The sequence below is a fragment of the Heterodontus francisci genome, chromosome 4 (genome assembly GCF_036365525.1).
Source record: "Heterodontus francisci isolate sHetFra1 chromosome 4, sHetFra1.hap1, whole genome shotgun sequence".
Taxonomy (NCBI): Eukaryota; Metazoa; Chordata; class Chondrichthyes; order Heterodontiformes; family Heterodontidae; genus Heterodontus; species Heterodontus francisci.
This window is the reverse complement of record NC_090374.1, coordinates 56,887,760-56,899,715: the sequence shown is the minus strand read 5'-3', so window position 1 is coordinate 56,899,715 and position 11,956 is coordinate 56,887,760. Positions and strand designations below refer to the sequence as shown.

Here is an 11,956-nt window from a genome sequence, read left to right as displayed (position 1 = left end):
AACAAGGTAGATGAATTGACAGCAAGATAGAAGTAAACAGAGATGCAGCCATTACGGAGATGTGGCTACAGGGTGACCAAAGCTGGGAACTGAATGTTCAAGGATATTAGAAATTTAGGAAGGATAGGCAAAAAGGAAATGGAGGTGGGATAGCACTGTTAATAAAGGATGAGATCAAAATATTAGTGAGAGAAGATCTTAGATCGGAAGTTCAAGTTGTAGAATCAGTTTGGGTGGAACCAAGAGACAGCAAGAGACAACAAACATTGGTAGGAGTTGTTTATAAGCCATCAAACAGTAGTGATAATGTAAGGCATGGTATAAATCAGGAGATTAGAGGTGCATGTAACAAGGGTACATGGGGGACTTCAATCTACATACAGACTTGGTAAACCTAATTAGCACTTATGCGGTGGAAGACGAATTCCTGGAATGTATACAAAATAGTTTTCTAAAGCAGTATTTTGAGGAACCACCTACAGAATGGGCTGTTTGAGATCAATTATTGTGCAGCGAGAAAGGGATAATTAATAATCTCGTTGTAAAGCAGCCTTTAGGGAAGAGTGACCATAATACAATAGAATTTTACTTTAAGTTTGAAAGTGATGCGGTTCAATCCAAAACTAAGGTCTTAAATCTAAACAAAGGAAACTACAAAGGTATGAGGGACAAGCTGGCTGTGGTAGATTGGGAAACTACATTAAAAGGTATGACAATAGACAGGCAATGACTAGTATTTAAAGAATACATGGTTTACAACAAATATACATTCCTTTGAGGCACAAAAACCCCAAAAGAAAAGTGATCCAACCATGGCTAACAAGAGAAGTTAAAGATTGTATCAGATCAAAGGAAGAGACTTAGAAAGTTGCCAAATAAGTAGTAAACCTGAGGATTGGGTGTGTTTTAGAATTCAGCAAAGCAGTGGCTATAAGGAACTGAAAGAAAGGGAAAACAGAATATGAAAGTAAACTAGCAAGAAACATAAAAATGGACTGTAAAAGCTTCTAAAGGTATATAAAAAGATTTGTCTTTTTACCAATGTGGGCCTATTACAGGTGGAGACAGGAGAATTTATGATGGGCAGAGAAACGGAACAAATACTTTGTGTCTGTCTTCATGGAGGAAGATACAAAAAATCTCCCAGAAATACTAGAGAATGAAGGGACCAGCGAGAATGGGGAACTGAACGAAATTAGTATTAGTAAAAAACTCGTCCCAGAGAAATTAATGGGACTGAAAGTTGGTAAATCACCTGCACCTTATGATCTACATCCCAGAAGTGTTGAAAGAGGTGGCAGTAGAGATAATGGATGCATTGGTGGTCATCTTCCAAAAATCTATAGATTCTGGAACAGTTCCTGCAGATTGGAAGGTAGCAAATGTAACCCCACTATTTAAGAAAGGAAGGAGAGAGAACTACAGACCTGTTAGCCTGACATCAATTGTAGGGAAAATTCTATAATCTATTATAAAGGTTGTGATAATTAGCCACTTAGAAAATAATGGTAGGATTGGGCTGAGTCAACATAGATTTATCAAAGCGAAATAATGTTTGACAAATCTGTTGGGAGCTTTTATGAGGATGTAACTGGCAGAATAGATAAAGGGGGAACCAGTGGATGTGGTGTATTTGGATTTTCATAACTCTTCGATACCGTCCCAAACAAGAGATTAGTAAACAAAATTAGAGCACAAGGGATGAGGGGCAATATACTGGCATGGATTGGTTAACAGACAGAAAACAGAGTAGGAATAAACGGGTCATTCTCAGGTTGGCAGGCTGTGGCTAGTGGGTACTGCAAGGATCAGTGCTTGGGCCCCAGCTATTCATATCTATATCTTTGGCCTCCTTATCTCGAGAGACAATGGATACGCGCCTGGAGGTGGTCAGTGGTTTGTGAAGCAGCGCCTGGAGTGGCTATAAAGGCCAATTCTAGAGTGACAGGCTCTTCCACAGGTGCTGCAGAGTAATTTGTTTGTCGGGGCTGTTGCACAGTTGGCTCTCCCCTTGCGCCTCTGTCTTTTTTCCTGCCAACTACTAAGTCTCTTCGACTCGCCACATTTTAGCCCTGTCTTTATGGCTGCCCGCCAGCTCTGGCGAACGCTGGCAACTGACTCCCACGATTTGTGATCAATGTCACAGGATTTCATGTCGCGTTTGCAGACGTCTTTAAAGCGGAGACATGGACGGCCGGTGGGTCTGATACTAGTGGCGAGCTCGCTGTACAATGTGTCTTTGGGGATCCTGCCATCTTCCATGCGGCTCACATGGCCAAACCATCTCAAGCGCCGTTGACTCAGTAGTGTGTACAAGCTGGGGATGTTGGCTGCCTCGAGGACTTCTGTGTTGGAGATACGGTCCTGCCACCTGATGCCAAGTATTCTCCGGAGGCAACGAAGATGGAATGAATTGAGACGTCGCTCTTGGCTGACATACGTTGCCCAGGCCTCGCTGCCATAGAGCAAGGTACTGAGGACACAGGCCTGATACACTCGGACTTTTGTGTTCCGTGTCAGTGCGCCATTTTCCCACACTCTCTTGGCCAGTCTGGACAAAGCAGTGGAAGCCTTTCCCATGCGCTTGCTGATTTCTGCATCTAGAGACAGGTTACTGGTGATAGTTAAGCCTAGGTAGGTGAACTCTTGAACCACTTCCAGAGTGTGGTCGCCAATATTGATGGATGGAGCATTTCTGACGTCCTGCCCCATGATGTTCGTTTTCTTGAGGCTGATGGTTAGGCCAAATTCATTGCAGGCAGCCGCAAACCTGTCGATGAGACTCTGCAGGCACTCTTCAGTGTGAGATGTTAAAGCAGCATCGTCAGCAAAGAGGAGTTCCCTGATGAGGACTTTCTGTACTTTGGACTTCGCTCTTAGACGGGCAAGGTTGAACAACCTGCCCCCTGATCTTGTGTGGAGGAAAATTCCTTCTTCAGAGGACTTGAACACATGTGAAAGCAGCAGGGAGAAGAAAATCCCAAAAAGTGTGGGTGCGAGAACACAGCCCTGTTTCACGCCACTCAGGATAGGAAAGGGCTCTGATGAGGAGCCACCATGTTGAATTGTGCCTTTCATATTGTCATGGAATGAGGTGATGATACTTAGTAGCTTTGGTGGGCATCCAATCTTTTCTAGTAGTCTGAAGAGACCACGTCTGCTGATGAGGTCAAAGGCTTTGGTGAGGTCAATGAAAGCAATGTAGAGGGGCATCTGTTGTTCGCAGCATTTCTCCTGTAGCTGTCGAAGGGAGAACAGCTTGTCAACGGTCGATCTCTCTGCACGAAAGCCACACTGTGCCTCAGGGTAGACGCGCTCGGCCAGCTTCTGGAGCCTGTTCAGAGCGATTCGAGCAAAGACTTTCCCCACTATGCTGAGCAGGGAGATTCCACGGTAGTTGTTGCAGTCACCGCGGTCACCTTTGTTTTTATAGAGGGTGATGATATTGGCATCACGCATGTCCTGGGGTACTGCTCCCTCGTCCCAGCACAGGCTTAGCAGTTCATGTAGTGCTGAGAGTATAGCAGGCTTGGCACTCTTGATTATTTCAGGGGTAATGCTGTCCTTCCCAGGGGCTTTTCCGCTGGCTAGAGAATCAATGGCATCACTGAGTTCCGATTTGGTTGGCTGTATGTCCAGCTCATCCATGACTGGTAGAGGCTGGGCTGCATTGAGGGCAGTCTCAGTGACAGCATTCTCCCTGGAGTACAGTTCTAGGTAGTGCTCAACCCAGCGGTCCATTTGTTTGTGTTGGTCAGTGATTATGTCCCCTGATTTAGATTTGAGGGGGGCGATCTTCTTGATGGTTGGCCCAAGAGCTCTCTTCATGCCATCATACATTCCTCTGATGTTTCCGGTGTCTGAGGCCAGCTGAATATGACTGCATAGGTGTTGCCAGTAGTCATTTGCGCAGCGCCTGGCTGTTCTTTGTGCAGTGCTTCTGGCTGCTTTAAGTGCTGCGGATGTTAAATCGCTGGGGGCTTTCTTGTAGTTCAACAGTGCAATGCGCTTAGCGGCTATGACAGGTTCCAGCTCTTCAAAGTGAGATTGAAACCAGTCTGCATTTCTCTTTGCACTTTTGCCGTAGGTGGTCAAAGCTGACTCATAGATGGCGTCTCTGATGTGGGCCCACTTGGTCTCAGCATCCCCTGTGGGAGTGTTTTGAAGGGCTGTTACAAATGAATTTAGAAATTTTTGTAACAGCTGTGGGTGAGAAATTCTGCTCGTGTTGATGCGCGGGTGGCCCTTCTGCTTGGAATGATGCAACTTCTTTGGTCTGAGTCTAACCTTGCTGCACATCAGGGAGTGGTCGGTGTCGCAGTCCGCACTGTGGAAGCTGCGTGTGATTTGAACACTGTTTAAGGTGGCTCGCCTTGTGACAATGAGGTCTAGCTGGTGCCAACGACGCTATCTTGGGTGCCTCCATGAAACCTGGTGACAGGGTTTAGTGTGAAAGAACGAGTTGGTGTTGCAGAGGTTATGATAGGTACACAACTCAAGCAGTCTCTGCCCGTTCTCATTCATCCTTCCAACGCCATAGCGCCCAAGGCAGGAGGGCCATGAGTCATGGTCGGCCCCAACCCTGGCATTAAAGTCCCCCAGCAGGAATAGGTGTTCGGTGTTGGGGATGCTGCTAATGATGTTATGGAGTTCCTCGTAGAACTGATCTTCAGCTTCAGGTGGGGAGCAGAGTGTTGGAGAATAGATGCTGAGTAGGTGTACTGGACCAGAGGTGGTGAGCAGTCGGATGGACAGTATGCGTTCCGAGCCATTTGAGGGAGGCTCTATCATGCTGAGCAAGGAGTTTCTGATGGCGAAGCCCACTCCATGCTGTCTTGGTTCTTCAGGATCCCTGCCCTGCCAGAAGGTGGTGTAGTGTTGCTCTGCTCGAGATCCACTCGCGGGGAGGCGAGTCTCCTGAAGTGCTGCAATGTCTACATTGAGTCTACTGAGCTCATTGTTAATGATGGCGGTCTTCTGAGAATCGTTGATTTGTGTAAGGTCTTCCGACAGGCCAGGACACATAGTTCTGACGTTCCAGCTTGCAAAGCGAAGGGCTGGTACTTTCTTTCCTTTTTTCGTGTTGTTTGGTGCGGTGTATCAGTCCACCTTTCGGGCAATGACCCTGAGCTCCAAGCACCCATTGAAGCAGGTAGACTGTGGCGGGACAGAACCTTATTGACCGGGGGCTGCCCGGTTTGAGGCGAGCGGTAGCTGTCCAGTGAGGTGCAATGACCTCTCCCACCGACAAAGGCAACCCGTGGCGCCCAGTTTCTACACCAATTTATCTGGACTTATAACCCGTAACTGCTGCCTTCCGTGTTGTTTCAGTCGTTGTGAGGCAACTATGGAGTGACCTCTCCATGGCGCATTCCTGGGCAAATTCATGGAGGTTGAGAGTTGCCCAGTCGTCAAAACCCCCCTCTCAGCCTTTCTGGTGGGGTCCAAAGGAGTGCAGGGCACGACGTTTGGCACCAGTATGGCTGCAGGAACTGCCGGAAACATGCCAAAGGTGACACATGACCGCCTATGGGGTTCCGCTCCGGATTATCTGTTTGGGTTTACTCCCTTAGCCTTGGTCTCTCCCGAGACGCCCACAAGGCAGTAGGGTTGTTAGGGCCCCTGCACAGGTGTAGGATGGTGCCGGTGGGAGGAGGGGATGCGAGGGGGAGGGGTGGAGGGAGGGGGGTGCAAGGGGGAGCTGGTAAGGGGGCTATAAGGGGGTGAGGGGGTGAGCTGAGAGGGTGGAGCAGGGAAGGGGACAGGGGGGTGGAAGAGGGGAAAGGGGGGGGGAGAAAGCGGGTGCAGGTAATCAGCCATTTCCTCAGTGCCCACCATCGACGTCCGGAAAGCTCATCCACGTCCTTCGGGAGGTGAAGCATCTTTTGGCAGACTTACAGAGGTGATTACATTCACTAAGGGATTTTTTTGCAGTGGTTTAAATAAAGGCATGCAGCATTGCCAACAGTGCGCTGCAGATGCTCTCCGAGCCATCTCCCGCGGGCGCTTTGAAGTTGCGGCCGGGGGGCCGTTCGTGGATTTTTTGGGTGTTCGGGGCACCTTTTCTCAAGACTTCCCTCGGGTCCCGCTGCTCCTTCTTCACCTCAATGGACTTACCGCACGCCGTGGCTGCAGACACTCTGGGCAGTGAAGACAGCAGGATCGGAGATTAAAGTATCGACAGCTGTGCTCGTCAGTTTCATCCGGATCAATTTCGTTGAGAAAACAAAGAGCAGGTGTGGCTGGGTTAGGGCAGTGGGCCCAGGTAAAATACACTAAACTAACTGTTAGCTTTTAGTTAGGGCTAAAATGAACTGATTTAAAGAGCCAGGGGAGTTTAAACAGTTTAAGAGGGTAGATTGGGGGAGAAAACACTAGGAATGGGAGCAGATGGCCATGGATATCGTTGAACAGCAAGGGAGCTTCCTAGGGAGCCTACAGCCCAGGAATCATCTTGCTTGGGCCCCAGCTATTCACAATCTATATAAATGATCTGGATTTGGGGACGAAATGGAAATATTTCCAAGTTTGCTGATGACAAAACTAGGTGGGAACGTGAGTTGTGAGGAGGATGCAAAAAGGCTTCAAGGGGATTTAGACAGGCTAAGTGAGTGGGCAAGAACATGGCAGAAGGAATATAATGTGGAAAAATGTGACATTATCCACTTTGGTAGGAAAAGCAGAAATGCAGAGTATTTCTTAAATGGCAAGAGATTGGGAAGTGCTGATGTCCAAAAGGACCTGGTTGTCCTTGTTCAAAAGTCACTGAAAGCTAACATGCAGGTGCAGCAAGCAATTAGGAAGGCAACTGGTATGTTGGCCTTTATTACAAGAGGAATTTGAGTACAGGAGTAAAGATGTCTTGCTGCAATTGTATAGAGCCTGGCGTATTGTGTACAGTTTTGGTCTCCTAACCTAAGGAAGGATATACTTGCCATAGAGGGAGTGCAATGAAGGTTCACCAGACCTTCCTGGGATATCGGGATTGTCCTATGAGGGGAGATTGAGGAGGCTGGGTCTGTAGTCTGGAGTCAAGAAGTATGATAGGTGATCTCATTGAAACATACAAAATTCTAACAGGACTCGACAGGGTAGATGCTTCCCCTGGCTGGGGAGTGGAGGGTGGGGGGGGGGGGGGTGCGGTCTAGAACCAGGAGACAGTCTCAGAATAAGGGGTACGCCATTTAGGACTTAGATGAAAATGAATATCTTCATTCAGAGGGCTGTGAAGCCTCAGTCATTGAGTATGTTCAAGACAGAGATCGATAGATTTCTAGCTATTAAAAGGCATCAAGGGAAATGGTAAAATGGTGTTGAGGTAGATCATCAGCCATGTCTAGTTGAATAGCAGAGCAGGCTCAAGGGCCTACTTCTGCTCCTATTTCTTATGTTCCACTCAAACCTGAGTCAGGTTGAGAGAATAAAGGGTCACTGACCCGAAACGTTAACTCTGCTTCTCTTTCCACAGATGCTGCCAGACCTGCTGAGTGAATCCAGCATTTCTTGTTTTTGTTTCAGGTTGTGAGAAGCTTGAGCACATAATATGGACTGGTGTTTCAATGCAAAGCTAAAAAAACCAAAATTTCTCTCGTCTTTTCCCATGACAGAGACCTTTAAGACTGGGATCATCCACATGGCTACTCTCTGCATTGTCCCCCTTGTATCTCAAATGACCAAAACTGACAGTGCTCAAGGTATGATCTGGCTAGAACACTACCGTTTGATCATGAATTACTCTGACTTGTATTCTGTTTTGACTATATAGTGCAATCCTCTGAAGGCTTTGTTGATTGCTCTTCTGCATAGGTTGGACATTGAGTATCAAATCTGCTAACTTCCCTGGGTCTTTTTAAAAAAAAACTTAATCCTTAGTTATATTCACGGCATTGTAGTTTAGATTTCTCTATTAAATTTTGTTTGCCAGTTTTCTGACCACTTTATTGCTGTTCAGATAAATTCAGAGCAATGAGCTTCAAGTTTTTGAGCAATAATATAATAAATCACTGATAAGATTTCATTGCAGCCAAGTCTCTACTTCTAGGCAAAATATATACTAGGACTATTGCAAAAAACTGTTGCGCTTCACACCAACTTTCTGCATGCTAGAAATTAGTTAATGCTAATTACAATTTTGTAATTAAGAAAAATTGTTTAACTGTAGATTTCCTAATAGTATGTTTTTTTTTAAATAATCCTGTTCCCTCTGGCTACAATTCTGTAACTATGTAATACCACAAGTGAAACATTATAGCTATTTAATTCTTAGGAGAGGGCATGAATAAAAAACAGCACATGATGTTTTATATTGCTTTTTACTTGCAACATCTGTGTAAGTAAATACAGATTATTTTAGTAATAATCATGTATTAGACTCCTGGTATTTCCTTTTAAATATTGATTGAACAGAGCATATTGTCTCACAAACACTAATGTAAGTTACAGATGAAAGATAGATGCAAGATTTAACAGAATTCACCCTCTGCCCAAAGTTAGTCATTATGGGGTAATATATTAAAAGCATCACAGACCAAGTCTATAAGCATCCTCAGCACCTCCTGCGGGTCCTCCAAGACCTCCAGTTTCTTATGGTCTGTTGAGGAATTGAGCAGGCCCTTCAACCTTTGTCCAAGTGTTGTATGAATCACTTTTGTTTTGTGAACAGGATCTGGAAATGGTGTGGAAAACAAAAAAAAATAAAAACCACTACAGATTCCACAGTAAGATCAGGAATTAGTGCTAGATCAGTGTTGTGTCGGGAATATATCGATCTAGTGGAATGCTCAAAAAAAATAGTTGAGTTTGAACTGATTTATGGCTGAACTTGAACATATGTATTTGCATATACTGTGTCTGAGACAGTTAATTTACGAAACAGATGCAACAGAACAAAACTCCATATCTTAACAGGTCAAACACCTAGGATTTACCTTCTTTTGGTTGTTTCCAAACAAGTCCTTTCTTGAGATCTTTTCTTTGCAGTTTTTCCATTTCATTAATTCGGAGAGTTTGATCATTTGTCCTTTTCAATTGATGTTCAAAAGCAATTCTAAATGCATCAGCCATTATGTAGGCCTCTTCCTCCCGCTTTCTCTGAAGATCAAACTAACAATTCAAGATAATACATAGGAAAAAAATTGACAAGTTTCTGAATTACATTTGTTTCTGTTGCAAAGGTCACGTCAAGAAAGCAATATGAAGAACAGTTGGTGTTTAGAAATACCATATACTTTGCAACTTTCTTATAATCGAGGCAGACAGAAAATCTTGGATGTACATCACATGCCCAACCTCAAGGTGGCACTTTGAAGTAGTCATCTAATGCCTCAGAGTTTGCATTTTTGACAAGCGTCTGTGTTTCAGTTGTGGAACTATGCTGGCCAGCTTAGAACATGCCGACCAGCTTGATGTCAGGACAACCAAGTCCAATACCATAAAGCAGGTTTACTGATCACCAGTTCCGAAGAAGGGTCACTGACCCGAAACGTTAACTCTGCTTCTCTTTCCACAAATGCTGCCAGACCTGCTGAGTGGTTCCAGCATTTCTTGTTTTTATTACTGATCACCAACTGCTTAATGAGCTATCACATCAGGGGCATTAGAAAATAATTGTGCTCAGTGTTGAGTAGCAGATTGAAACTTTTTTCCTGTCACAAATCGACCTCCCTGCTTTGTCCCGGATATTGCACAGGGGCAGAAGAAAGCCTTTCTTTTGCATGAATGCCAGGAGTTATAAACCATGAAGTACATTTGGATACATACTTCATAAGTCATAAACTGAACTGGGACTTTGCAGTCATTAAACAGAGATAAGGAAGATAAATAGATCCTTCTCAACACAGTTCCAAATAACTCAAGCTAAAGTTGGTACCATTGCATCATTGAATAATACATCACAGAAGGAGGCCACGCAGTCTATTGTGCCTGGTCCAGCTCTTTGAAATAGCTGTTCAGTTAGCCCCCACTCCCCTGCTCTTTCCCCATAAGAAATTGCTGGACTTATTCAATTTCATTTTGAAAGTTATTATTGAATCTGTTTGTACCACACTTTCAGGCAGTGCATTCCAGATCATATCAACTCTCTACGTACTTTTGTTTCCCCTCATGTCACCCCAGTTCCTTAATTTGGAGTCCTCTGATTACCAACCCTACTGCCACAAGAAACTCTATTCTTAATTACCCAAACAAAATGTTGAAAGATTTTGAACATTACGATCAAGTTTCCCCTTAATCTTCCCTTCTCAAAGGAGAAGCCCAGTTTGTCCAATTACTCCATGTAACTTTCCTCTGCACCCTCTCCAAGCTGTTATCTGCCAGAGTTCTACGAAACTGACAGATGATTCTTGTAAATTCTAATCTATATTTGTAATCCACTCTCAAGCAATGCACAGCCATAATACTGTACTTGTCCTATCCTACTAGTTAGCCCATTGCTCAATTAAGTCTATTAACATCTTATCATATGCATAAAAAGTGTTACAATTGTTTCTGATAGCCTTAGGACACCACGCTGAGGCCATTCCTTTTGTCATTAATTTATAATAACGTAGGATGGATGGTGATGGAGATATTTTGAAAGACACGCTTAAGGGCGTTCTCGGTGTTGGAACCAAAGTGCACATACTAGAAAAATCTAAGACTCAGGATGGTACTCTGTAATTTGCAGCTTCTTCATGAGCCAGCAAGTCAAAGCTTTTCAACAGCCAAAGAGAAATGCAAATGGAATTCCTCTGCGATTTATGACATTGATCTTGTGTAAAGACATAACCGGTTTCATAGATTTTTCATAAAAACTTAAACCTTGTTTATTCCTTTATGATTACATTATTTATTATGGGGTTGTTCTCCTTCAGGGCAAGAACGTTAAGAGGAGATTTGATAGAGATGTTCAAAATCATGAATGGTTGGGACAGTAAATAAGGAAAACTATTTCCAGAGGTAGAGGTTAGTAATCAGAGGACACAGATTTTGAGGTGATTGGCAAAAAAACCAGAGATGACACTGATCGAGAATGAGCTGCCTGAAGAAGATTCAGTAGGAACATCCAAAAGAGAATTGGATAAATAGTTGAAGGGAAAACATTTACTGGTGTTACGGACAGGTGGTAAGGGGTTCACCACTGTTCACCACTGCAATCGTGTTTTGTTTAAAATGATCTGTTAGCCCGAGTGTTTTTTTAGGGTCAAATAATTAGACAAATGACAGGTTTTCTTGTACATTTTAAAAAAAAACTATTTATTGAAACAATATCCCCGAAATGGTCGCAACCTGAATCACGCACACAGTCACTCACACACACATATACAAGAATAGATAGAAAGAAAAAGGGTAAGTGGTATAAAGTGAGGTAGGTGTTTGTGGTTTACGGTAAACCAGTTGAATCTTCTTGGAGGGGCAGTCTCTTTTAAAGTTGCAGGCCTGGGTGTTTGTAGTCTTGAACTTGTTGAGGTGCTGTAGATTTCTGGTGGTTAAGACTTCAGAATGGAGGTGGTGGTCATTTTCAGTTCTCTGCTGCAGCAAGTTGAAGTGCAGAATTAACAGCAGGGTTTCTTTCTTGTTCTGGCTGGATCTCTTTCCACAGCCTCTCACTGGGCTGCTTATCTGTGATGTTGTTGTGATCTCTCTATCTCCAGAGGGCTACCTTTTAAGGTCAAAATCCATCACATTAACTTTTCTGTTGTTTGACACATGGCATTCTCTCCTGGTGTGACTACAGTGGACCAGGAGGTGGAATCCATGGCTATCTATTGATGTCTAGATGGCTACCATTGTGTTATGATGTGGCTACTTCACTCCTCCTTTGTCTCAGAAGAAATCCATTCAATTGAAGAATGTCTCTTGATGGTTTCAGGATGGGTGTAGTTAACATCCCTTAGTTTGTCCTTTCGAGACAGGGAGGCAGTTTTTGAATACACAGGCCAGGTCATCTGACATTGGCCAGACATCTTTGCAGCACATT

At 44.2% G+C, this 11,956-nt stretch overlaps 1 protein-coding gene across 2 annotated transcripts in view; it reads right to left on the bottom strand.

Annotated features, from left to right (window-relative positions):
• ccdc125 (coiled-coil domain containing 125) overlaps nucleotides 1-11,956 on the bottom strand; it is a 77,619-nt gene that overhangs the window by 9,948 nt on the left and 55,715 nt on the right. For both annotated transcript variants that reach the window (XM_068029603.1, XM_068029604.1), the window contains exons 10-11: nucleotides 8,928-9,102; nucleotides 8,529-8,665 (exon numbers count right to left, since the gene is read on the bottom strand). In XM_068029603.1, coding sequence (XP_067885704.1) covers nucleotides 8,529-8,665; nucleotides 8,928-9,102 — 312 coding nt within the window. The remainder of the gene's footprint in view (nucleotides 1-8,528; nucleotides 8,666-8,927; nucleotides 9,103-11,956) is intronic.